This window comes from Echeneis naucrates, chromosome 22, assembly GCF_900963305.1.
Source record: "Echeneis naucrates chromosome 22, fEcheNa1.1, whole genome shotgun sequence".
Classification (NCBI taxonomy): domain Eukaryota; kingdom Metazoa; phylum Chordata; class Actinopteri; order Carangiformes; family Echeneidae; genus Echeneis; species Echeneis naucrates.
This window is the reverse complement of record NC_042532.1, coordinates 21,943,297-21,968,004: the sequence shown is the minus strand read 5'-3', so window position 1 is coordinate 21,968,004 and position 24,708 is coordinate 21,943,297. Positions and strand designations below refer to the sequence as shown.

Below are 24,708 nucleotides of genomic sequence, written 5' to 3'. Positions count from 1 at the left end.
CAGAGGGAGGAGTCAAAACTAAAAATCTTAAGTGAAAACTAAAAATCTTTAAAAACAAACTTAACCGATTGGGAAGAAAGCATATAAATACAAGCGCATTTGGAATTCATTCACCTTCACTTAGGCGATCGCAGGAGGAACATCTCCATAGCCCAAGCCACAATTCTTTTTCCTTTTTTTGTGTGCCACAGGCCTGAGGAAGACCCATAAGGGTCGAAACGTTGCCAAGGCACACACATACATTTATTTACACATACATACAAATAAATACATTCATATATACACGCACACACACACTTATTAAAAAATTAAAAAATATAATAAATAAATAATTTTTTTATTTACATTAGATCATTTTTTTATATACATTTTTTTCCTTTCCTAAATTTTTGGAAAGTGTTTTTAGTTGTTTAAAAGTTTAAAAGATTTAAAAAACATAAAAAACATAAAAAACATAAAAAAAGATAAAAAACACAAACAATTACTTTAAAATGGGCGACGCCCAACTAAAATGGACAGAGGTCCGCTATGGGAGGCACAAGCCCCGCCCCCTTGGCGGTCCATCTTTTCTGGGGCAAGGGAGACAGGGAATGTGGGGGATGGACCGTGCGCTTCCGGTTCCTCCTAGGAGGATACCGGTTCCAAATCCCCTACCTAACCCTAACCCTAACCCCTAACCCCTAACCCCTAACCCTAACCCTAACCCTAACCCCTAACCCTCACACCTAACCCTAACCCTAACCCCTAACCCTAACCCTAACCCCCTAACCCTAACCCTAAACCCTAACCCTAACCCTAACCCTAAACCCTAACCCTAACCCTAACCCCTAACCCTAACCCTAACCTAACCCTAACCCTAACCCTAACCCTGACCACCGAGCCGGGAGGCCTCCCCCTCCCGACACGATCTTCCCAGGTCAGTGCCTGTACTTTTTCCATCGCACGGATCCTACAATACTTCAACCCTGAACTAGCTCACAGCTTTAAAACCTTGCTCGGCCCCTAGCCACCCAGGGTTCGATTCCCCATGAGGATGAAAATATTTTTCAAAAAAAAAATTCTTTTTTATTTTTATACAGGAGATTTACTTTAATTTATTTTTCTTTATTACAAATTAAAAAAAAAAAATTTTTTATAAATTCTTAGCATGTTTACTAATTTTATTTCACTTATTTGCATGTTTTCTTAATATTTTAATAAAACTTTTTTACAGCACTTATAATGTTTTGCATGGTTTTCTATTCAATTTTATAGCACTTATTATATTTTGCATGACCCCTTGTTTTTAGCACTTCATTTAATTATTTTATCATTTCTATAGCACTTACATTACAGCACTTATGTATTAGCAATTTCATTTATATTAACCTTTTTATATTTTTATTTATTATATTATTATTATTATTTCCTTTATTCTATATCTCCTAATCTTATTAAATCTAGAATTGGATCCGAGCGATGAAGACTGGGATGCTACCTACTCACCTTTAACCTCTTGAAGGACTTCATCCCAGTGAACTTGTTAAAAAATCTCTTCTACAGGTTCCTCTCTCCATACGGGTGCTCTGCCTGGGGTCCGAACCCTGCTCCCCCGAGTGGAAGGCAGCGCTCCTCCCTACTTCACCATCCTCCCGCATTTCCCTACCTACCGAACAGAATTAAAAAAGCGAATGAAACTAAAAACAGATTCGGTTAAAACAAAAACTTTCTAAAAACAGACGCTATAAAAGGGAGAACTCACCCACAGAGCTCATTTTCACTTGGGCTGTGGATGAGTTCATATAATTCTCTCCAGCCATACTTAGCAAGCCATTCTTTTGTTTTGTGTGCCTGACCTGAAGAAGGTCCAAACGGACCGAAACGTCGTTTGGCACACATTTTTTTGTTAAAAATTCGGAAATAAATAAATAAATAAATAAATAAATAAATAAATTGGTTAATAAATAAATAAATAAATAGATAAATACAACAACAAAAATATTTTTTTATTTTTTATTTTTTTCTAAAAAAATAACATTTTATTTAAGAAAATTACTTTTTAGGCCTTTTCCTTTCCCCACCTTTTGGGAAAGCGTCCTTAGTTGTTTATATATATTTGTTTATTTTTTTATTACACAATAAACAAATAACAAAGACCAAGAGTATAAAAAACAAAAAAATAATAAAAAGTACAAAACACAAAATAAACAAAAAAAAGTACAAAACACAAAGACAAACAAAACAGACACATAATGGACGGTTGGACGGTGGTGCAGCGTGGCAGGAGGCGCCAGCGCACCCGCCAACCCAACTGGGACCAGGGGTACGGGAGGTCCTATGGGGGGAAGGACCGTGCACCCTTCTTCCCCTACTGGGGAAGAGTTTCAGCTCCCCAACCTAACCTCAGTCTCATCCGGTAATCTTTGCTTAATGGCACTTGCAATGTCACTTTGCAAAACATCAAATGGTACTGATGACACACTAGTTACCACCAAAGGTGTCCTATGGTCAGAAGAGTGCAAGTCTGAGGCAATTGTGAGCTGGTGTTTTCTGGCAAGCGTGAGAGGTATGTTTTTAAAACAGTTGGTATGGCGGGCAATCTGTTTGAAGAAACTATGTTTCGCCTCAAATCTCATTGTCCATTTATGGATAAGAGGCCCAAAGAGGCGAATCAAAGCAGGGTAGTGCTCCAAATAATGATGTTTAGGGAGAACACGGTTGTTTGGAAAAAGTTCTTGGTATCTCTGGCGATGTTTACTGATTTTACACTCAAGATATGCAATCGACTCATCAGAGTGGACAGGGGCTACGGCAAGCTCCACTATGTCTTTGAGATCCAAAAGAACATGCCATATAGGTTCATCCTCAGGAACAAGTGGACCAATAATCAGAGGCAACAATCTAAGCAGAGACCAATTTTCATGTGCATTTCCACCAATGCTTTTTTTAACTGAGAAAGTCTGTGGTATTGTGTGAGGCTGATTGGTTTTATCTCCCCATTTGTACTCAAAATTTTGGATTAAATTGTTAAGTTTTTCTAAGTTGAAATACTTTTTAGAGATCAAAAGAGAAAAACAATGAGCAAGCTCCACAGGTATTATGCCCTCGAACAGATCATGTGCTACATCTGGAGGATAGCCTGCAGTGACATGAAAATGGGTGAGATTCTTACTCAAAATACAATCCCGTCTAACTCCACAGCACGAATTTGCCGTTTCTAGTGCACACTTCAAATGGGCTTCATGAAGTTCCCGCGTTCTACGCTCAAACACACCAGCAGTCAATGATTGGATTTCTGATTTCTTGGCAGTGCAGAATCTACAGATGTATTCCCCAGAAAAACTTTCGACAAAACCTGCCAGCCCATGGGCTCCTAGATTATCAGCTATTACACCGTTCACAGTGCCTTTGATACACCTGTTCAACTGACTGATGAACACACCACGCTGCTCCAAAATGACCAGATCTTTCAAAAGTGGATCCAAGACTGTTTCGTACCCAAATTTCCTCAAATCTTCACTTTTACAAACAACAGCCAAATAAATGGATGACAGTACAGAATGAGAGCCAGGAGGCAAATTGTCCAAGCCCCAGTATACGCCACAAAGCTTATGCTTTTTGCGTGAGGTCCCAAGAGGATTACAAACCTCAAAATCATCAATATAAAGTTTTATGGAAATTCTCAACTCTTCAACTGCTAGAAAGCTATTTGTTTTATAATGCTCACCATCTCGAAAAGACATGTAAACCCGCTGATCACCATGCCAATCCTTTCTGTTTTCTTGAGCTATGTGTTCTTCAATCACTCTATTCAGTAATTTATTGTGACTCAGTATTACCTGCAATGACTGCAATAAAGGGATGTACTGAAATGACCTCCTTCGGTCTACAGATAAAATATACTCAACAGGCTCTACAACCTTAAAATTTAGCTTGTAGTATTGTTTTCTTTTATAAGATGTGGCAAGAGAGCCGCACTTGCCCAAAATTTTAGCCACAGGATTAGAAGCACAGACAGAATTGGCAAGTTCTTCAATAACAGCCTGATCGATATGGAGATTATGGCTATTGAAAATATCTGTAACTGTACGTTTTGTGACAGGTGCACTAGCTGAACTTAACAAAAAATGCAACTCCTCCAATAACTCATCTACTCCTTTTGCTGGAATATGAAATATATGCTCCAATTTCAACAATATAACTGCTAATTTTTTCTCAATTAGTTCTGGAAGATTTTCAACAGCACCGTCATCAATTTCTGTCACTGACTCAGTTTCAACTTCAACATATAATACATCTGCAGAACAACCAGCCCTCACATTATCAGAGATATCTGACACTTGCAACGGGTCCACAAATGTAACTACACTGGCTTTGAGATCTTTCAGTGTGTGTGGATGATGCTTCCTGTTTTTGTGTGTGTAAAATGTACTGTAAACATTTGTCTTGAAAGGGCAACCAAGAAACACACAACTAACTGTCTCGTTACTTCGCAGATGTGTTCCAATATGAACGAAAAAATCTCTCTCAGTGGAGAGGTCACTGCATTCACATAACTCACATTTAAGAGTTACTGAATTGGAAGTTATCTGTGTAACCTGTGATGAATGAGCTTTATAGACATGGGTGTTCAGTCCACTCCACGTCTTGAACGTGCATGGACAATTTACATATATACACAGAAAATGTTGGCTTCTTCCATAATGATGATATAGTTTATAATGTTTAAGTAATTTGTACCTGCTACTCTCTCTGGTGTCACAGTGCTTGCACTGCCACATACATGTCACTGAAAGAAAAGGAAAAAAAAATCAAAAACATTAGTATATGATAAATAAATAAATATTTCCTCAAATAGAAAATACCTAATTACAGGGCGAGGGGGGTGAGAGGGGGGTGGGGGGCAAGGCCTAATAAACTACCGGTACAGTGCTACATGCCGACTAGATAACTGGTACACAATGATAATAATAATATTAACAACTTACCATGTATTTTTGAGGTGCATACAAATCTCCGGGCAAGGGGACACTACCTGATTTTGGGATGTATTTCTGGTAAAAAGAGAAATGCAACACACTGTTTCTATAGTGAATAGGGCAAATTACAATATCTATAATTGCGTACACTGAAATGTTAAGACTATTACTTAACCTTAATGAAACAATTTCTGTTGGCGAGGACATATGTCTTTATCGAGATCACACATAAGTTACTGCACCACAGCTTTCAAAGCTTAATAGTTTTAACAAATTTACACAGCCGTTTGCTACCTTCCCAGAACTGCAGCTCCAACTCATGGTCGTCTATCAGTTATTTAGCCTGGCTCTTCGCTGAAAAATGAGGAGCCATTACAAACGCCGGCAGAGCGACGCTCTCGCGCCAAATCCGAGCCAAATCCCACAACCGACCGCGCACATACACCCTCCCCACACACACACACACAGACAAACATGCTAAACGGACTCCGAAAACTCTAATAGAAAACATGTTGCGGACATTTTTTTTCTTTTCTCAACTCGTTTTTCGGCCACAGAATTAGCCCTGACCCAGTGCCTCATGTAAATAAAAGCTAATGTTAAGCTAAGTTAAGCTAGCATTAACGGTGAGAAACAGTGACTAAAATATGTCTCACAAATGTCTAATGTGTACAATTTATCACTCACGCTTTTCAAATAAATACATTCCTGTATATATATCTGAATTACTTACCTTTAATATCACGGATAGCAAACTATCGCTGGATAGACTCCGTCAACCTTTCCACTCCGACTTCCAGTACTTTCTCTGACGGCGGTGGGCGTGGCGCATGCGCAGTAGCTATCCCTGTCAGAGTCATTGATTTGAAGGACCTCATTCTCATTGGATTGAAATGAATGAATCTAAATCATCTGATTTTTCTTTAATTCATGTTAAGCCAACAAGAATGAATCATTTAATGTACATAAACTCAATGACTTAATTTAGAGAGAACATATTTCTGGTTTGTTAATCGAACACATGCCCTGGGTGAGTTTTTTGAGTGTAGGTTTTCTATCAACTTAAATCTAAACCGTGACCTAAAATGGCGGCTCTGCTCTCGTTTTCCCTCCAACACGAGGCAACTTGATCGTGTATGCTCTTATTTAGCTTTTAACTTCACATTGCACAAAATACACAACATAACATAACAAATTGTTCAAACTGCTTCAATTTGCTTTTTGACTCACCAAATTCTCTTTTTAAAAAAAATGAACAGACTCCAGCAATGCGGACAGCAGGTGGATAAAGCATCCTCCCAAAAATGAAAAAACAAGGTGGAAAAACCTCAAAATACACTTCTTTGACTCCTATTTACTCTCTTTTCCTCTCCTTCTTGAACCTTCAGTCTGCCATCTCTGCTGTTCTGCTGTTACCTCCCGCTGCACTTGTTGAAGGACCAGTACACTTAAAAACGCTTAATGATAAATTTAAACAGTAAACTATTTTTATAACATTCTGATAAATTAAACACTTATTTTATTTGCTTATATTTAGTATTGGCTTAAGCTTCTATTACTCTGTTGTCATATTTTCCTAGGTTGCATGTTGTACGCCTGAAGAAGGTCTAAATAAAGACCGAAACGTTGCGCTTAATTTTGTATGTAGTGTCATTATTTTTTATTTTTCATTACTTGTTATTCATTAAAGGCTAAAGATAACAGTAGGCTTCCCTTTTTTTAAGAACAAACATTACTCACCAGTTTTTCTCCTCAATCGGAGGTAGTTTCTTGTTTTTATTTTATTACCACACACATACAAAACGTATACAAAACGCTGCGGGCCCAGCCGCTTCCCAGGACTGATCGCCGATCGCGCCGCCGCTCCGCAACACACCGGGACCGGCTCAAGCGGAGGATGGAGGCCTCCAAAATCAGAGTTGTTGTAGTCCATAATGTGCTGTAGATGTGATTATGTCTTCAAAATAAAATAAAAATGTCAATGATGAAAACTAATGGGTAGGTGGATGAACAATACTTTTGCCATTTCTCACATATGTAATATCACCTCTCTCATAGGCTGCCTTCATAGCTGGGAGCAGTTCTTTCCTTCTTTGTCGGACAGCTTCGGGGAAGTCCTCGTTGATGAAGATGCCCAAACCTTTCCAAATTAGGTTTAGGATTAGCTGGGTAAAGCTAATCCGCATTACCCAGAAATCGTGTTTTCTATTCCGGTCCACACTGGGCGCTGTCCTTTCCGGAAGCCGGTTAACAACAAACTGCCAACAAAAGAAGAAGACGGAAGCAGACGAAGAAGAAGCGGGTGCAGGACGTCGCGTGCTCAGTCCAGTCTTTCTCTTCAAGATGGCGGACACAGAGGGTGAGTGCGCTGCACGTTTTACTGGAATCGATTGACTTTATCAGCAGAGACTTTACTGACTTTAAGGCCGGACCGAGCTCTCCGGTCTCACCAACTAACCGAAGCATGCGGAGCGTCGTGTGTTTGGTGCAAGGCTGCACCGTGAAAATTGTGGGGTTTTTTGTTTTGTTTAGTTTTTTTTTACCCCCTTCTTCCTTAAAACGGTGTCTGAAGCTGCAGCTTCGGGATTGGGTTAGGGTTTTTTTTGGCACCGATATGATTTCTGTCCTGACTGTTTCAGTCTCTTCTCACCGTAGAGACGCGGAGCTCTCAGCCCGGGAGGCCGCTGTCTGCTCCGGGCTGAACACACATGTGGCCAACGAGACTGCAAAGTTCAGTCCCGGTCTCGAACGACGGAAACAGTCCGCGACCCAACCGCGATCGTTCTGGCATCAACGACTCAAACGGACATTTCACGGAGGCCGAACCGGAGTTGTAAATGTTGAACCACGTGTTTAAGTGCTGAGTTATAGTTAACGAGATTGTAATCAGATTGGTTCATTTATCGATCCTACTGGACCGTCCGCGTGCTCGTCAGTCAGCTGAATTTAGATTTTCGTTCAGATGGTCTTGTTAGCTCGGATGCTAGCAAACACGTGCTGTAACGGAGGCCACGTGGTTGCTTCTATATCTCATCTAACACTATCGGTCATTGTTTCAATGTTTTAACCAAATTCGCTTTTAGTTTTTAAAAACAGACTACACAGCATTAGCATGAAGTGTCTGGATTGACATTTTTCCAAAATGTGTATTTCAGCAGCAACGAAGAAGAAGAAGAAGGCAAAGAAAATTAGTGAAGAAGAAGTTGGGGTGAGTCAGTTTAACCTGAAACTTTAGTCACTCAAGAAAAAAAGAAAAAACGCAAGTTTTTGTTCCACAGGAGATCCAGCAGAGCGGAGACTTCCTGATCCAGCCTGAATCCAAGATTGCGTCTCTGGACACATCCCAGTGGCCTCTGCTGTTAAAGGTAACACATCTGAGCTCATCTGGTGTTGACATGCTGCAGCTGCTCCTGAACGCAACACTGAATAAGAATTACCAGTCCTTAGTCTTGAACATGTGATGTGATGAGCCAGTTTATCCATTCTCTGAGTGGCAGCCACCTGTCGTTGTCTCTGCTCCTGTTCTGGGTGCAGGGCCTCTTAAATGTGGCGTTAAGGTCACAGTCCAGTGTTCTGCTGGCCTGTGCCCGAAAACCACAGGAGAGAATGACTTGGCCTGACTGCTGCCGAGACGATTTCCTGTTCTGATCACATGATGCAGACGCCCTGAAAACAGCCACCAGCTGGTGAAGCAAAAACAAGTAAAATAAGCCTGAATGGCAAGTGACTAGTAACCTCAGCGCACACCCTGCAAATAACAGCTCGTGCAGGACGCAGGTTTCTTGTATCTGTTTTCCTGTTGAAAACAAATGACAGAGCTGTTGCCATCCAAGTTGTCCTGTTGTTGCATTGTTTTCTGCAGAATTTTGACAAACTGAATGTCAGAACAGCTCACTACACCCCCCTTCCAAACGGCAGCAACCCCCTGAAGAGGGGCATCCAGGACTATGTCAGGTAACATCAAGATACACCTACATTATTACCAATAGTTTGAGTTCATGTTATTGCTAAGTTAATGTAGCTATCCTGTTTCCTGTCAGATCTGGCTTCATCAACCTGGACAAACCAGCAAACCCGTCGTCTCATGAAGTGGTGGCATGGATCCGCAGGATCCTGCGGGTTGAGAAGACAGGTCACAGTGGGACACTCGACCCAAAGGTCACAGGGTGTCTGATTGTGTGTGTAGACCGAGCCACACGATTGGTCAAATCTCAGCAGAGCGCTGGTACATGTCAATGTCCCATTTCTGTTACTGTCAGAGAAACCTGTTTGAGTATGTCCATCTGACTGTGTCAGAGCAGTAAAACCCAGCGGCCACCTCACTACTCTCTGTGTGTGTTGCAGGTAAGGAGTATGTGGGAATTGTTCGGCTGCACAATGCAATAGACAGCGAACATGCGCTGGCTCGGGTAAGTCAGTGGGAATACAATTCCTCCACTACAGTTTAGTGGAGGAATCGTGAGTTTCAGTGTCTCAGTTGAAAGATTTTCTGTTAATTTGAGAAAAATAACTTGATTTCGTGCTTCCTGGCTCTCTCCTCTTAAAAAAAGGCTGTCATCAAATTTTCAGTTTCCAGCAAATGTGATATTTCTGTGGTAGTCGCTTGGTTAGTGTTGGATAGTTTCGCATTCCTCTTGGCTGTCTCACTGTACAGTTAAAATCAGAAACAATCAGGTTTGTAAAGGACAAGTCCACCATTATGCATGTGTATTTAAAAAAAAAAAAAACTTCGCCTTCCATGACCTTCTCTCATTGTGCTTCTGTCCGCAGGCATTGGAAACACTGACTGGTGCCTTGTTCCAGCGGCCGCCACTGATTGCCGCAGTGAAACGTCAACTTAGAGTTCGAACGATCTATGAGAGCAAACTGATTGAGTACGACCCTGAGAGGAGGCTAGGTAAGGCCATCAATCATAATTGGAACTTGTCACTGCTCTTTCTGTTTTTAATATTATATATTTTGGTAGGGTGGTGGTTGTAGTGGGGTTCGAAGGTCAGAGGCCCGGATGTCACAGTAATCAGGCCATGTGTTGCAGGTATCTTCTGGGTAAGCTGTGAAGCAGGAACTTATATCCGCACTCTGTGTGTTCACTTGGGGCTGCTGCTTGGGGTCGGAGGTCAAATGCAAGAACTAAGAAGAGTCAGGTCTGGTGTTTTGGGAGAGAAGGTGAGCACTGCTTCCTGCACAGGTCAGAGGTCATGCTGTGATGTCACTGAGGTCCAGAGTGTTGAGTTCAGTCCAGCTGCTTGGTGCCGGTCTGATAATTGAACTTTGGAACAGAAATCTGCAGCAGAGGCACAGATTACATCAGATGTACATCTGGGGCTTCGCCACTGCTGACATCACACATGCCACGTTTTAATTCAGACTATATTCTAGGATAATCTGGTGACAATGCACGACGTGCTGGACGCCCAGTGGCAGTTTGATCACAACAAAGACGAGTCCTATCTGAGGAGGGTCATCTTCCCGCTGGAGAAGCTGCTGGTTTCTCACAAGCGCCTGGTGATGAAGGACAGCGCTGTGAGTCTTCCTTGTCTGTTTCCCTGTCATTTTCTGTTTCAGTCCAGGTTATTCACTTTGACTATCTTCAGGTCAACGCCATCTGCTACGGCGCCAAGATCATGCTGCCTGGGGTTCTTCGCTATGAAGATGGCATTGAAGTCAACCAGGACATTGTTGTCATAACAACCAAGGGGGAAGCTATCTGCACAGGTGAGATGTCTTTGTAGGTTGGGTTGAAGCCACATGATGAGAGTAGCTTCATTAGCTCTTGGGCTGTGATGACCAATCTATCTATCACCCTTCTCTGATGGCTTCATTCACCTGGACAGAGATTAAGAAGTGAACAATGAAGAGCCTGTTTGAACTTAGTCTAATTAAGACCTGAACAGTGACTAGTTCACCCTTCCTGTCTCCAGCGGTTGCTTTGATGACAACAGCCGTCATCTCCACGTGTGATCATGGTGTTGTGGCAAAGATAAAGCGGGTCATCATGGAGAGGGACACATATCCACGGAAGTGGGGTCTGGGCCCAAAGGTAACCCTAGGTCATTCATCCCTTTGGGGGGGGGGGGGTGTCAGTAAATTGATCCTGAAGTCGATTGGTCAGTGAGTAGTTGTTGTTGCTGTATAAACCAGGCAAGTCAAAAGAAGATGATGATTCAGAAAGGACTCCTGGACAAACACGGAAAACCAAATGGCAGCACACCACAAGACTGGAAGAATCAGTATGTGGATTACAGGTACATGTCGAGGACTGGGTGGACCCGATACAGGTGTATTGATGTGATGCAGACAGTTATCTCTCGCTCAGCTGCTGTGCTGTGTGAGGGAGTCGCTCTGCTACAGGAACTCTCAGGTCTGAACTTCTTGGCGCTGATGGTTTTGGCGCTGTGGCTCACCTGAACACAGTCATGTGACCTCATTGCAGGTTAAACATTCAAAAACTACGTCTTAACACGTCCCTTTGTTTTGACAGTGTTGCGACGGTGAAGGAGGAGTCCGGTGATGCCTCAGCTAAAGTAAGTAAAGTCATCTTCAGTTTGAAAAAACTTATCATTTGAGCTGAACCTGCTGTTTGACCTCTGACATCTGACCTGTCTTCCACAGAGGAAGAGGGAGGTGGAAGATAGTGATAATGAAGTGGCAACAACACCCTTAGCGGAAGAAGTCAAGAAAGGGAAGAAGAAGAAAAAAGAGAAGCGAGCCAAACTGGAAGAGGTGGGGCCTATGGAGGAAGGGGAGGGGCAAGCACCTGAAACAGAGGTTTGTGAACTGTTGACAGAATGTTAGTCTGAACTGTGCTGTTTTATTGGGCCAAATCACCAGCCCAAATGCATCTGACTGATAGATTTAAAATTCTGTTCTATTCACCATCTCTTCATGTAAAATGAACTGGTCAACTTGTCCAAGCCTCAGTTCACATCCTACATTAACATTACTTTACTTGCAGGTTGACAGTGCCAAGAAGAAAAAGAAGAAGAAGAAACAGAAAGGTGATGTATCGGACTAATGGGTCAACAAGACAATGTCAGACTCCGCCCACCTTCACTGATAATGCCTGGACACAAAGAATTGAGATGAATAATAATGAACTGTGTGAATACAGAAAGAGGACTCGTTTTGTTGTTGTTTTTTTTTTTGTTTTTTTTTTTTATATATATATATAAAAATTTTCCCCTGCTGTAAATACCTGAACAGGAAACTTGTTTGTAATTTTAAAATAAAAGTCTTTTCTGTATTTGCATTGTCTTAAAATGTAGATTGGCTGTTTTTTAAGGTTGTACTTCTCCATGTGGTGATTCTGGATGACTTGGAGGGTTGAGGTTGTTGTGACTGAGTCTAAATGTTTAAAGATAAAATGTGACATTTGTGCTGCCTGTAAGCTACACAATGACATTACTTCATGCTCTAAAAGCGTGGGGGAGGGTGCTATCCCATGTCCCGTTTAATGCAAATGGCTCCATTTAATCTAAATAATAAATACTTCTCTAAATAGCCATGAGGAATACAAAAGACACTTCATGTGAGTTTAATATATATATATATATATTTTTGAGTAAATACATTAAAACTGAATTTAGTTCCACCTCAGGAGTTAACACTTAAGAGGATCAAAGGTTTTAATATTACAATCATACCTACTGGCTGTTTGATTTACCAACCTGTTAATTATTTAACATTTCAAACTTCGTTATGCAGTGAAATTGCACAAGTCAACTTTTACTGGATACATGCAGTCAATCAGTCGGACAGTAAGGCAGTGAGTCATTAAAGCAGACAGGCAGAAAGACAAGAGCTGGTCTTGCTGATGCCATTCAACATTGAATTACCAATAATGCAGCAGTAATAGAAAGCATACAATAAATAATTTCCCACTGACTAAATTCTTTGGATTCCTTAAGCCTCTAAACACAATGGCAGGTGAGCAGGTCTCTCTGTGAGGTGGTGATGACCTGGACTCTGTAATTGGTCAGTTTCTGCAGGTCCAAGATCAGCTGCAGCAGACGAGGACTTGGCTCATAGACAACCCAGCTGGGGTCTGTGGGGTCAGGTCTGTAGTAAGAGTCCAAAACCTCCAGTGTTTCCAAACTCTGCAGCTGCTGCAACTGCAAGAAGTCGCTGTCTGCAACATGGTTGTGTCTGAACGACCAAAAAAATGAAAATAAAAAAAATCAGCCAGAATATCACTATGGAAACCAACAATTTGTTAGGTAGCAGACTCACCTGATCCGGAGCGTCCTCAGGTGAGGAAACAACTGTGGGAGGAGTCTTATCAGGTTGGAGGACGAGCTCCAGGGCTCCAAGTGTAGTTGTTCCAGGTGTGGAGCTCTCCTTGAGACCACCTGCAGGTCTTCAGGCTGCAGGTCGACACAGAGAGTCAGACTGAGGAGGGAGGATGGCAGGAAGCCTGCAAACACCGCCAGAGCATGGCCTCCTATTGGACAGACAGACTGAGGTTACGTGACATCACTCTGGTTTGAAAATCAGGGACTTCATTTCCACAAACAGAAGAGTGAAACCATTTTAATGTTCAAGTGTCAGCTGACAAATCAAACAAAAAGGTAATATTTTGGCCAAAGTCTCAATTAGAGCTGAAATTCTGGAGTCTTGTTAGATGTTTAAACTGACCGTGCACACTGAGGCTGCGGAGCTGAGGCAGCGATGTCAGCCATGTTTGCAGGTGACAGATGGGCCCAGGTACCGAGTACAGATGGAAGATTGACAAGCTGTGGAGGCAGGACAGTGGCTGCAGGACTTCCTGTGTCACCACGGCGTCATAATTTAACAGCTGGAGGTCAGTTAACTTCAGAGCGCCACCACCTGCCGAACAACACAACACACCTGTGTACACCTGTACGCATTAATAATCCTGAGCCCTCCACCTGTCCTCAGGTTGAACCTGGATGGACCTGCAGGAGTTACACCACAGCTTGAGGGTGACAGCCAATCAGGGTCACCTGTTTACCTGAGAGGTGGGCAGGGCTGAAGAAGTCATGTGATAAAGTCTTGTAGGTGATCATGGACCAGGATAGATGTTTGAGCTCAGTCAGGTGAGTCAGGATTCCACCGAGCGTCGGGACTCTCAGATTGCCATTGTGATGTAGCACCAGGGAGGTGAGACAGGTCAGCTGACTGATGGTGGATGACAGGTAAGAGGGTGGACAGGTGAGTTGTACATTACAGACACACAGCTTAGTCAGCTGATGACTCAGAGGAAGCAGGAAGTCCAGGTTCTTTAGTGGCGTGGAACAGGAAGTGATGGACAAACGCTGTAATCGGTGGAACAGTTTGAGCTCAGTGACGCCTCCTTCTGTCCATTCGTCCAGTCGCAGGGCGTGCAGGGCAGGAAGCCAGGTGAACAGCTGTCTCAGCTGCTTCCTCCTCCCAGAACGCACCGACACGCTGCTGATGTGCCTTTGAGCCAGGCTGTGCCAGAACTGGCGGTTGTACCTGGAGAAGTCCCGCAGAACGAGGCTAAATTCCCGCCATAAGGAGCTCGACTTGTCGAGCAGGCCGCGGAAGTGCGAGCAGGTCAGGCGCATGCTCAGTCTGTCTCTCCAGGACAAGAATTTGAACACGTGCAGCCACAGCTCGGCGGGAAGCTGCAGCACTGACGCCATCCTTGACCTCACACGTCGACGCTGACGTCAGATCAGCGGTCTTACCGAGTATTGATGTCACCTGACTTTGAGAATAAGTTCAGATCGATCTGTGATAAACGGAGCGCGCGCGTCGTCGCTCACCTTCTTCCTGTGACGTCATTATTAAAGAGCGTGTGAGTGGCGGGAGGCGTCGCTCCGCCTGATTCTGCGCAGCTCAGCCTTCAGGTCGGTTCGACGGCTGCTGGCGGTTCCGGCGACAACACAAAACCATCGAGCAACCACCGTGCTGCCGAAAAAACACACAAGAGAAGAAGAATCGAGCGACCAGCGGGAGGTGCCAGACCAGAAGTTTGGATGGACCCCAACCCTCCGGAGAATCACCACAGAAGAAGAAGGACCAGGAAGCGCCAGCTGGATCTGTAGCGTTAACTGTCTGATCAAATGGAGGGTAAATCAACAATTGCTGATCATATGAGCCGATAGTTTGATTTAAAAATCTATATTCACTATAGGGTTAGGGCTTTTCTCTTTGTGTTCAACACTTTTTCCATTTCATTCCCCTTTATTACATATTTGTTTTCATTTATTTATGTGTGGATTTTTTTTTTGAGTTAATGCCAAAGTCTGACAATTTTGCGTAAATACATTGATAACATATTTCCGGAATTTTTTAAAAAACATTTAACACTTTCCCCAATGGATTGCCTTTTTGAATATGTTTCTATAGACTGCATATTTATCGATTGTGGATGATAGCCTAGTTGGTAGCACCACTGACATCAGTATTATGTTAACATGTGAATTTTTAGCTCGATAAAATGTTCAGTTGTTTTCATGAATGACAGCTGGTAGACTATCTTCTCAGGTGAGTTAGTTGATACCATGGTGGACCTAGAAAACAGGAAGCTCTCTCTGTCTCAGGAAGTGCAAGAAAGATCAAAGATAATGCAGCTGACTGGCACAACCTGCTGCTGAGGTGGGAAAGACTCAATGAGAACGGCTTCAACGTGGCAGCTAACATTGTCAACTTGAGGCTGTGAGTTCAGTTCGTTGATAATTACCAAAGATGTTCACTCATTATGCAGCAAACCGTAATCCATATTTCAGTCTTTTCTTCCCTCTTTCTGTTTATGAAGCAGAATCCCAGATAAAACCCCGCCCTTGTCCAACCCTTAAAGTCACAATGTACTTGACCTGTGCCTTCTTATGCCACACTGTTGTTCACATGAACCAGACACTGGAGTGGTGTCTTTGAATTTCCTGAGTCTGGTTTTCTTTTGCTTTGATCTGAAGAGCCAATTTAATGTTTGCTGTTACGTCACCTGTACCACTTCCTGCCTGCAAATTCCTGACCTTCAATACTTCATCAGTTTGATGTCACTTCTGTCTTTAGCTCTCAGAGCGATCAGCGGCAGCTCCTGGAGGAATCTTTCTCACCATCCTCACCTCTGTCAGCTCGAACAGGTGCAGCTGCTGAGCTCCAGAACGAATGCTGCAAACTTCAAGAGATCATTGACAAAATGGTGCCATGTTAACTTCTTTCAATAAGAACCCCCTAACCCCTAACCTTTCCCCTAATGGCACAAACACATCTCAAAAAAGTTGGGACAGGGCCATGTTTCCTACAGTGTAGCATCCCCTCTTCTTTTAACAACAGTCCCTTAACATCTGTGAACTGAGGAGACAAGTTACTGGGGTTTTGATAATGTTGCCCCATTCTTGCCTCTTATAGGATTCTATTGGCTACCATTTGTTATCATTAACTCTTGTTATTAATCATTTCTAATATCACTTCATCTGCTTTTTTTTTTTTTTTTTTTTCAAACTTACTGCCGACAATTACAATTAATGGTACCAGTCATTAATCCTTTTGTATATCTGTATCTTTCTGCATACAGCTTTATTGCAGTCTCTCTCTCAATCCCATCAGTTCCGGCAGGCTCTGCCTCTCTCAGGAAGTTTGTCCCTCCTCTGTCACCAACTGTTTATTCATTCAATTTTAAATTAACTTTGGCCCAAAGTAGAATCAATTTCTGGATCCTATTCAAGCTTCTCCAAGATGCTCTTTCTATACCTAATCATTCTAGTGACGCGTTGCCTAACTAATTACTACCTAATTAGTTGCAAACTGTTCCTCCAGCTGTTTTTTAGTGTCAGTTGCTTTTCCAGCCTTCTTTTTCTGCTGTCCCAACTTTGTTGAGAAACGTAGGTGCCATCAAATTCAAAATGAGATCATATTCTTTATCTATTAGAAAATGTTTCAGTTTAAACATTTAACATCGATGAAAATCGATGTATTGTTTTTATTTACATTTTATAAAGCATTCCAACTTTTTTGGGAAACTGGGGTTGTAGTTGGTCTGACATCTGACTGCAATAAACGTTATGTTCTTCCTATTAGGTCACCGTAGTGACAAAAATGCAGAATCTTGTAACATCACAACAAGGCATTCAGGACCTGGAGGATTTTCAGTTTGGACCCAAAGGAAGAACTTTTCCTCTGTTTCACACCTGGAACATGAAACAGTTTGGTGAGTGTTCTTGTTTAAGTGATAGCATCGCACTGGGAGATTCACCTGGTGTGAGTCAGAAGGTTGCCCCTGTCCAGGTTAAATGGTCTGACGTTTCTTCTCATTCCAGAATTGTCATTTGTGACTTTATGGAAATCTTTCAGTCAGGAACTTAAGTTGAAGCAGACAATTCTTCAGGAACTTGCCCACACTGGAACCTCTGACCTCTGCATGGTCTACCTGTCCTGCTGGCTGTATCAGCCTTTTATACCCCACCAGGTCAGGCTGACCCTGGAGGCTCTGTTGTTGGAGACTGGACACCGCCCACTGTGATGTCATTTGTCTTCCATTTGCCTGTCAGAGCATAGAGTGAATTCAGTAGTAAATAACTGGTCTTGGTAACTGATGGACTTGGACTCTGTAATGTCAACCAGACCTAAGCAGATTCTAAGAAGACAGCATATAACATCAGTGACAAATGCTGGTTTGAGTTTGTCACATCAGTTTATTGGAGGAACGTGAAATGTGTTAAACTCATTCAGAACTGTGACCATCAAGATGACAAATCAATAAAATTTGATTTCCTTCAAACGACTTTCAGTCCTTCGATCTCCAAAAATGACAAACATTCAATTTACTTCTTGTTTTGTTGTGAAGTTTTATAAAAAGTAATAAAATAGTGCAACCTTTTTTAAACTTTTCATTTTTATCTACATATAAACAACTAACCAGATTCTAACATTAAACGAATACGTCCAAATATGGAAATATCCGAAGAAGGAAAAGTTTACATGTTACAGTCACTCTGGATTCATTAAAATTCAGCAGGAAGAGCTATATTTCCTGTTGAGCCGCCAATGACATCATCAAAGGTGAGAACTGAATGAACCAAACATCAAGATGAACTAAGATGATTTGTTGGAAGATCTGGAACAAGCTGAACAGGAAGTTCAGTTTAATGTAAAAGGGACCATGTCCAACAGGTGGAGGTGTGTTTGATCCAACAGAGACCAGCAGTCTGAAGACCTGTCAGCCTCCTCTCTATCCTGGGGGGGGGGCCTGCAAAAGCCTGTTAACGCCAAGTTGTTGCGTTTTATTGGTTAGACTGACAAGTGTGTGACAGGTATTTGGACCGTTGCAGTTTTAAGGTGTTTTCGCTCAACATTAAAAATACCATCTGAAACATCTGGTTTCTTATCAGTGTGATGTGGTTCAGGTCAGGTTCTGGTTCTTTTCAGTCTGGATCGCTCTGGACTTTGTTCAGAGTAGTTTTGTCTCCATCTGATGCCTCAATGCCCAGCAAGGCCTGGACCGCCTCCAGGGGGACTCCCTCTGGAGTCTGGATGTGCATAGTGGTCCCATCTGGTCCATTGACAATGACGATCCGGTCTGATCCAGGCTCTGCCAGCTGGACTGTCAGACCCTCAGTTTGAATGTAAATCTCCTGTCCCTCTTGCAGCTCCTTGGCCTCATATGGATCTGTGGTATTGGACTCACACTGGGATGATTCCTTTTGCTGAGGCTGAGAGGACACCAGAGTCTGGACTGTGTTGGACTCAAGTGTCTGGATTTTGGTGGATCCAGGTATCTTTGTTTCAGCTGGAGTCTCGGTGGTTGGACCAAGAGCCTTCTCCAATTCCTTCATCTGGGCCACGATGTCAGTTGAACTCAGGACTTGGTCCTGGCCTGGTGGCAGAGGCTCTGTCTGGACTGCAGTCTGCAGACACCCTGCCCTCTGATCTTCACCTGGACTGATCTCTATAGGTGTGGCGGTTGAGTAAGAAGAGCTGAGGAAGAGAACAGAGAAACACATCATCCCTCCAGAAACCAGACTGCTGGACCTGGTCTAGGTTTGACACTGCAGGGTTGATTCACCTGGAGGTGGAGTCAGTTGAGGTGCTCAGCAGTTTGGAATTGTCTGGAACCACCAGAGGAGACATTGAGACTGAGCAGGACTTCAGAGAGGAGCCAGGGGTCACTGGGGTCACAGCAGCCCCACCTAGGTCAGGTCACAAAGACATGTTGAAATGGAAAGTATCCTGACTAGGACTTGATGATTTGGGGAAAATATCTAATTGTAAATTGCTATTTGATTTTGTACTTTTTCTAAGTGCTGGTGGAGGTTTGTTGTTTCTTCTGATGTGGCTCACAGTTATTACTGTCATCAGTTCACAGACTAATAAAATTGACAGCAGCTGCTCAGACATGAGGATGGTTTTCAAAAGAGTAACCTGACCTGCTTTTACTAAGACGTGGCTCCATGAGGACAACCCAGGACATCAGATTTGACGTACATAAGGACAAGGTTGTGAAAAAATGGCATCTCACATATCCATTCTAAGAGGACCGCGTATCATGTTACTTCATTGGCCACTCAAATGAAACAGTGTGCATGTGGGACTATGAGCTGATGTCAGTGTCTTTTAGACTCAAGAGAATGATGAGGAAGCTGCAGAAATTATGACTGGCAACATCAATGCTGAGCTTTCTTGATCTCCAGATCAACCTGTCTTTGCATTGGGGCTGAATACATGCAAATCGTCATCACCTCCTAACTGGGCGTGTCCACAGTCAGTTGAGGCCACTTCTGACTGGGGAGCACCAAGGAGCTCACTTCATTGTTTAGTCTCACCGACTCACAAAGAGGTGGAGGAGTTATGCCTCTGTTTCCAGTCTAATTTGCTGCATCATGTATTTTCTACATGATGCAGCCTTTTGAGATTGGTTAACTGCAATGTCTAAATTTCATTAATTGTTCAGCCCTGGTACTGATGCAGTAGGAATGCAGTACCTGCTCCTGGTCTAAGTGTTGCCAGACCATTCTGCTGAACTGGAACGCAGTTCTCCATCTTGAATCTCTTGGATGGCGGCAACATCCTGGAATTCTAAGAGACATATGTTCTGCAATCAGAACCTCATTGGCAGATCAGGATCCAGGTAAAATTGCTGGGACCAAGTCTACCTTGAGCCAGAAATTCGATCCTAGCCTTGCAAGCTAATTTACCTCCATGTATCGAATGTTCTTATTGATCAGACTCGAATTCGGAGAAGCTCCACCCACCACCTTCATTCTATTGACTTCATCCAGAATCCCCAGGGACCTAGCGACCTGAACAACATAGACCGATCACAAACCAGGTTGTAGACCTGGGACAGGAAGCAGATCGCAGTCACACAGAGGAGAAGAGAAGCTCTCACCTCAATGTTCCTGATCTCAAGAGGCATGGCTCCGCCCTGTGGACTGATGATGTAATCCTGAGCAGCCTGCTTCACCTGAACCTGCAGGGACTCATACTCACGGTAAATGTCTGGAAAACGAGTCTGAGCGGAACCGCCACGCTCCACCTGAGGAAAAGATTCAAAATGATTTCAGAGTATTTGAGGATCTGGACTTTCAGTCTGAAGAACAGATGTTCAGGAACCACATGACCTTGGGTAATACCTGCATCATCCCTCCGTTTTCAGTGCTTTATTATATGTGTATGCAGTACGGGTCTGTTGTACAGGTGTGTACTGCATGTCTTACAAGCGTGTGGTGTGCGTAGTACTGGTGTCTATACCTTGGCCAGCAGCAGATCCCACAGACTCAACACTTTGGTCAAACGAGGAAGAACAATGTCCATCAGCTCCTCGTCTTCACACTGCTCCACCAGCTGTAAACAACACACTGTAATCATGGAAACAACAGCTCGTGTGTTCAGGTCAGTACATCATCCTTACTGCCGTACTCCTACCTGCTGCAGTCGGGCTCGTCTCTTCTCTGCCTGCTCTTCTGCTGTCGACGAGGTAACGCTGAGCTTTGGGGGCCGGCCACGTCGACCCCGCTTACTAATGAGGCCCATGGTCACCTGATAGTGAATCAATCACATTAAGTGATTGTGTAGCTGTCGGGGACCTGATTCGGGTATAGCATTGATAAATGATCAGTTCAGTGAACTGAATGAACTCACCTTAAGAGGTGGGGCCTGTGTTCGACCTCGGCCCCGTCCTCGGCCTCGGCCTCTGCCACGTCCCCGTCCCCGGGGCCGGCCAGGCCCCCGCTGATGGAGGCCTCTGAGTCCCACAGCTGCCACTGGACCTGCTTCCATCTGATGATAGACAGGAAGTAAATTTCGCTGATAAAAACCAGGCAGCAAGAAACCAGTGCTAAAGGTTAGGATTCTGCCTGCATGGGTTTCCTCCCACCATCCAAAGACATCATGTTTGGGTTAATTGGTGACTCTAAATTGTCCGTATGGCTGAGTGTGATTGTAAGTCTCTGTGATGGACTGGAGACCTGTCCAGGGTGACCCCACCCTCGCCCAATGTGAGCTGGGATTGGCTCCAGCACCCCCCATGACCCAGAAACAGATAATGATGAATAATTAATGAAAAGAAAGAACAAAAGAATAGCGTACAACAAGTACTAAATGTACACATAGGAATATATATTGATGACGTTGGATGGATTTTGGACTTCACAAGTCTATCACCAAGTCTATTAACAAATGAGTAACCAGTCGATCAACCAGTAACCAGTCATTTAATTGTATCTAGCCAGTATGTAAATGAGATTCTCTTACTCTACTGGTTGCCATGGCAGCAGGTTTGTCCCTCTTCTTATCCTCCTCCTTTTCTGTGATATCCTGTGATTGGCTGACATCTCTCAGTGTGTCATGTATGTTGCTGAGCTGGTTGTCAGGTGGGTCGGGATTTCCATGTGTCGGGTTCAGTTTATAGTGCCGGTTCAGGCCTCCAGGACCAATGTAGGCCTTGTCACAGGTTTGGCAGCGGTGGGACCTGGATTTGTGGCTGTATGTTATGGAGGTGGACTCACCGGAGGCAGGGCCAACATGACTCCCACTCTCCCCCTCCTCTTCAACACTCATGTCAGAATAATCGTCAGAGTCGGACTGGTGGCTATCAGCTAGGTCTTCTGTCTTTATGAACTTATAATCTTTGGCTTTGTACTTTGGTGGTCTTGACACCCGACCAGATCTGGTCTGGACCTTTGCCGTTTTCTTCTCCCTCTTCTTTACCCTTTTCCTCTCTCTGTCCTTCGGGGCTGTGGGCACGGGAGGCAGCACACCACCTTGGGTAGGTGTGATGGCCTGTACTGGGACTGCTGGGATAACTGCAGCGGGGTTAACTGGACTCTTACTTGCAGCTGTAGTTGTGTCATTAGCAGGATTCTTAATAAGTGGAACACTAACAGTGTTAGCAGCAGAATTGGGCGGAGTTCTGATGATGGATGTGGCTGGGGTCTTCACAGCGGAAGGAACTTGGACTCTGATGGGAGATGCTACAGGTTTTTGACCAGGACTGGGAGCCGTGCCTGGTGTTGTCTGGCCTGTCAGCTTGTGTACCAATGGAATAAGAGGTCCAACAACGGGGGCGGGGCTCTGCAGCAGCAGCTGGATGGGCTGGTCTCCTGGACTCTGCTGCAAGAAGAACTGTTGACTCTGCTGACCAACCACAGGCTGGATGTGGATGATCTGAGCACTGCTCACATTGCCATTAGCCGTCAGCTTCATCTTCGGATGATTGACAGCCACACTTTTCTGCTGCAGAGCAGGGCCAGGCTTCATTTCCTGTTTGGGAGGAACCTGGATCTGGATCCTGACAGGCTCTGACTGAAAGTACAGAAAATGGGAAAACAGAATCTGCTTAAGAACAAGATCTTAACTTTAAAAAGACTGACACAAAAATTATTCTTTTTATTCAAGTGGACTTCCTGCTCCTCTGAATAATTAAGAAAAATAATGACAAACATTTCTAACATCTAACAAAACAAAATCTTTTTATTATTATTATTTTCAAAGGCCTAAAAAGACATCTTCCAGCAGGCCATCAAAAGTAAAAGTGGGATGTCTGAGGATATAAACTGCCCTTCAGGCAGCTCAGACTCATCCCATGACCCTTGATAGGGCCTCCACCCTCCAGTTGGGGACCAATTATCTCAGTGAACATTAATGTCTGTGTAGGGCCCTGCTTTGGCAGGGGAACAGACAGGTGAGTAGAGCCATCATACAGAGATAGGGAGTGGGTCAGACTGGATTAGTGTAGCCCAGCTCGGGTTAGGATAGCTCACCGTAACCTTAACCTGTGTCAGTCTAATGTTTAAACAGGGCTCCTGAATGACCTTTTTCTGGACCACTTGGACTGAGCCACAGTTCTGCAGGGCCACTTGCTGGGCGACGCTCTTCAGCTGCTGGGAGGCATTGTTCTGTGTGGTGGTTTTCAAGTTGTGCTGAGAGACCTGGACTGGCTTCTGCTGCTTCAGACCCTGCTGGGAAAACTGGACCTGCTGCTTTCCAGTCTGTGGAGGAACCTGAACGTGGACCTGCTGCTGGGACTTGGTCACCTGGTTGATGACCTGCTGCAGCTGGCTCGGGTCAAGGGCTGCGTTGTGGACCGGTACGGTTTTAACCATCTGGCTTTGCTGGAGCAACTGGGCGGCCTCGGTGTCAGAGACCGGGACGATCTGCTGCTTGGTAAGCTGGTCCAGTAGAGCCTGCTGCTCCTCTGCCGTCAGCCCGGAGCCCTCGACCAGGCTGCCGTCTGGCTGCACATAGATGATGGTGGTGTTGACCAGGTCCGGGCCCAGGCCCGTGAATTCTGTGCCCACCAAAATGCTCTGCTCTTCCGTGCAGCTCTGTAAGAAGTCCGCCAGCTGAGCTCCGGATCCTGACGGTATAGTCTCCGCCGCCGGACCGCCGTCTGCGCCGAACCCGGTCTGGGCGCTATTGTCGGCGGCCGCTGCAGAAAAAGTCCCTCCAGTCTGAGCGATGTGAGCAGCGGACGCTGACGTTAAACTCTCCGCCGGAGGAAGGAAGGTGGACGCCGGCGGCTGCGGCTCAGCGACTGTTATTGTTCCGACCGAACCGCTGTCATCCTCGTAGTCCGCCATTTTGACTCTGAGGCTAACTGTTAGCTCGGTTCTGACTGGGGGCCAGTCAGTGACTCAAAACAACACAGTCGCCGGTCGGTACCACCGAAACAAAATTCCTTGTAAACGAATTCTGTGGAGACAGATAACACGCCTCGCTGGGACGGTGGCCGTCATTAACGGAGCGATGATAACGGCAGCATGTAACCGTTAGCGGGGAGTTTTGAACTAGCCTAGCTTAGCACAGACCAGGAGTGGAGACTTGCACTTCCAGGACCGGATTCACCTCCGGACCGGATTCATTCTGTGGTAGGGAATGTTTACAGTTAATGTTTACAGATATTTTATACTGGAATGCACTCTAAGTCGATTTTGTTCTAAAATTGTATCATAGTCATAATAACAAGTTATGTTCGGAAGTGTCCGTGTGTATTTAGGATTTTTTTCCCACTATTATACAGCCATTAGAAAGACGCTAGGTTAATTTGAAATTAAGAGCCAATCTAAAAAATGTTTTGTTTGAAAACACACTTTGCACTTCCCAGAGTTTGGGGAATGTTGCACTTCTATTTCCAATGGAACGGGATAATCCTGCTTCCAAGTTTTCCAAGCAACGCTCTGTGTTTCCGCTTCCTGTCATTCATTTCTACATGAATTTCATGACTAATCTTCCAGCAGCGTTTAAACCCAATTAAATAAGAAACGTGTGTCCATATGAACAGTTAATAACACGTGCATTCATAGTTCGTGTGGTAAAGAATAAA

The 24,708-nt window shown here is 44.0% G+C and overlaps 4 protein-coding genes and 1 non-coding gene across 6 annotated transcripts; 3 read left to right on the top strand and 2 right to left on the bottom strand.

The window, feature by feature from the left end:
* Positions 1 to 7,252: 7,252 nt before the first annotated feature.
* Positions 7,253 to 12,201, top strand: dkc1 (dyskeratosis congenita 1, dyskerin). Of its 2 annotated transcripts, none has more exons than XM_029493221.1 (15): positions 7,253 to 7,317; positions 8,114 to 8,166; positions 8,237 to 8,323; positions 8,821 to 8,912; positions 8,999 to 9,183; positions 9,303 to 9,367; positions 9,729 to 9,855; positions 9,994 to 10,124; positions 10,338 to 10,481; positions 10,553 to 10,673; positions 10,880 to 10,998; positions 11,100 to 11,203; positions 11,440 to 11,482; positions 11,571 to 11,726; positions 11,914 to 12,201. In XM_029493221.1, the coding sequence occupies exons 1-15, from the start codon at positions 7,302 to 7,304 to the stop codon at positions 11,971 to 11,973; spliced, it is 1,503 nt and encodes a 500-aa protein (XP_029349081.1). In that variant the 5' UTR covers positions 7,253 to 7,301; the 3' UTR covers positions 11,974 to 12,201. The 2 variants fall into 2 exon arrangements, with proteins under 2 accessions (XP_029349081.1, XP_029349082.1); XM_029493222.1 differs by having other exon boundaries at positions 7,272 to 7,317; positions 8,117 to 8,166.
* LOC115036479 (small nucleolar RNA SNORD83) lies at positions 10,702 to 10,776 on the top strand. The gene has a single exon (XR_003840404.1). It is a non-coding gene; the product is annotated as a small nucleolar RNA SNORD83 (small nucleolar RNA).
* LOC115035425 (uncharacterized) lies at positions 11,903 to 14,989 on the bottom strand. The gene is made up of 4 exons (XM_029493224.1): positions 13,930 to 14,989; positions 13,593 to 13,784; positions 13,188 to 13,398; positions 11,903 to 13,103 (listed from the first exon to the last, which is right to left on the bottom strand). Exons 1-4 carry the CDS (start codon positions 14,582 to 14,584, stop codon positions 12,869 to 12,871), a joined length of 1,293 nt encoding a protein of 430 aa, XP_029349084.1. The 5' UTR covers positions 14,585 to 14,989; the 3' UTR covers positions 11,903 to 12,868.
* Positions 14,220 to 17,766, top strand: cinp (cyclin dependent kinase 2 interacting protein). Its single transcript, XM_029493226.1, has 5 exons — positions 14,220 to 15,014; positions 15,488 to 15,602; positions 15,960 to 16,089; positions 16,968 to 17,097; positions 17,207 to 17,766. Exons 1-5 carry the CDS (start codon positions 15,008 to 15,010, stop codon positions 17,407 to 17,409), a joined length of 585 nt encoding a protein of 194 aa, XP_029349086.1. The 5' UTR covers positions 14,220 to 15,007; the 3' UTR covers positions 17,410 to 17,766.
* On the bottom strand, positions 17,543 to 24,193 carry znf839 (zinc finger protein 839). Its single transcript, XM_029493212.1, has 10 exons — positions 23,198 to 24,193; positions 21,639 to 22,688; positions 21,027 to 21,164; positions 20,811 to 20,924; positions 20,637 to 20,729; positions 20,275 to 20,421; positions 20,081 to 20,185; positions 19,868 to 19,961; positions 18,952 to 19,075; positions 17,543 to 18,863 (listed from the first exon to the last, which is right to left on the bottom strand). Exons 1-10 carry the CDS (start codon positions 23,963 to 23,965, stop codon positions 18,311 to 18,313), a joined length of 3,186 nt encoding a protein of 1,061 aa, XP_029349072.1. The 5' UTR covers positions 23,966 to 24,193; the 3' UTR covers positions 17,543 to 18,310.
* Between the last annotated feature and the right edge of the window lie 515 nt (positions 24,194 to 24,708).

What these genes read in the sequence shown, in the direction of transcription:
- dkc1 (XM_029493221.1), top strand. An exon ending in CAAATCTCAGCAGAGCGCTG is followed by an intron (nt 9,184 to 9,302) that starts GTACATGTCAAT and finishes TGTGTGTTGCAG; the next exon opens with GTAAGGAGTATGTGGGAATT. An exon ending in AGTGGGGTCTGGGCCCAAAG is followed by an intron (nt 10,999 to 11,099) that starts GTAACCCTAGGT and finishes TGTATAAACCAG; the next exon opens with GCAAGTCAAAAGAAGATGAT.
- LOC115035425 (XM_029493224.1), bottom strand. Translation starts at nt 14,584, where the DNA reads ATGGCGTCAGTGCTGCAGCTTCCCGCCGAGCTGTGGCTGCACGTGTTC. An exon ending in CCGCAGCCTCAGTGTGCACG is followed by an intron (nt 13,399 to 13,592) that starts GTCAGTTTAAAC and finishes TCTGTCCAATAG; the next exon opens with GAGGCCATGCTCTGGCGGTG. An exon ending in CTGAGGACGCTCCGGATCAG is followed by an intron (nt 13,104 to 13,187) that starts GTGAGTCTGCTA and finishes TTGGTCGTTCAG; the next exon opens with ACACAACCATGTTGCAGACA.
- cinp (XM_029493226.1), top strand. An exon ending in AACATTGTCAACTTGAGGCT is followed by an intron (nt 15,603 to 15,959) that starts GTGAGTTCAGTT and finishes TTCTGTCTTTAG; the next exon opens with CTCTCAGAGCGATCAGCGGC. An exon ending in CTGGAACATGAAACAGTTTG is followed by an intron (nt 17,098 to 17,206) that starts GTGAGTGTTCTT and finishes TTCTCATTCCAG; the next exon opens with AATTGTCATTTGTGACTTTA.
- znf839 (XM_029493212.1), bottom strand. Translation starts at nt 23,965, where the DNA reads ATGGCGGACTACGAGGATGACAGCGGTTCGGTCGGAACAATAACAGTC. An exon ending in AGAACATTCGATACATGGAG is followed by an intron (nt 19,962 to 20,080) that starts GTAAATTAGCTT and finishes TATGTCTCTTAG; the next exon opens with AATTCCAGGATGTTGCCGCC. An exon ending in TCAACTGACTCCACCTCCAG is followed by an intron (nt 18,864 to 18,951) that starts GTGAATCAACCC and finishes TCTCTTCCTCAG; the next exon opens with CTCTTCTTACTCAACCGCCA.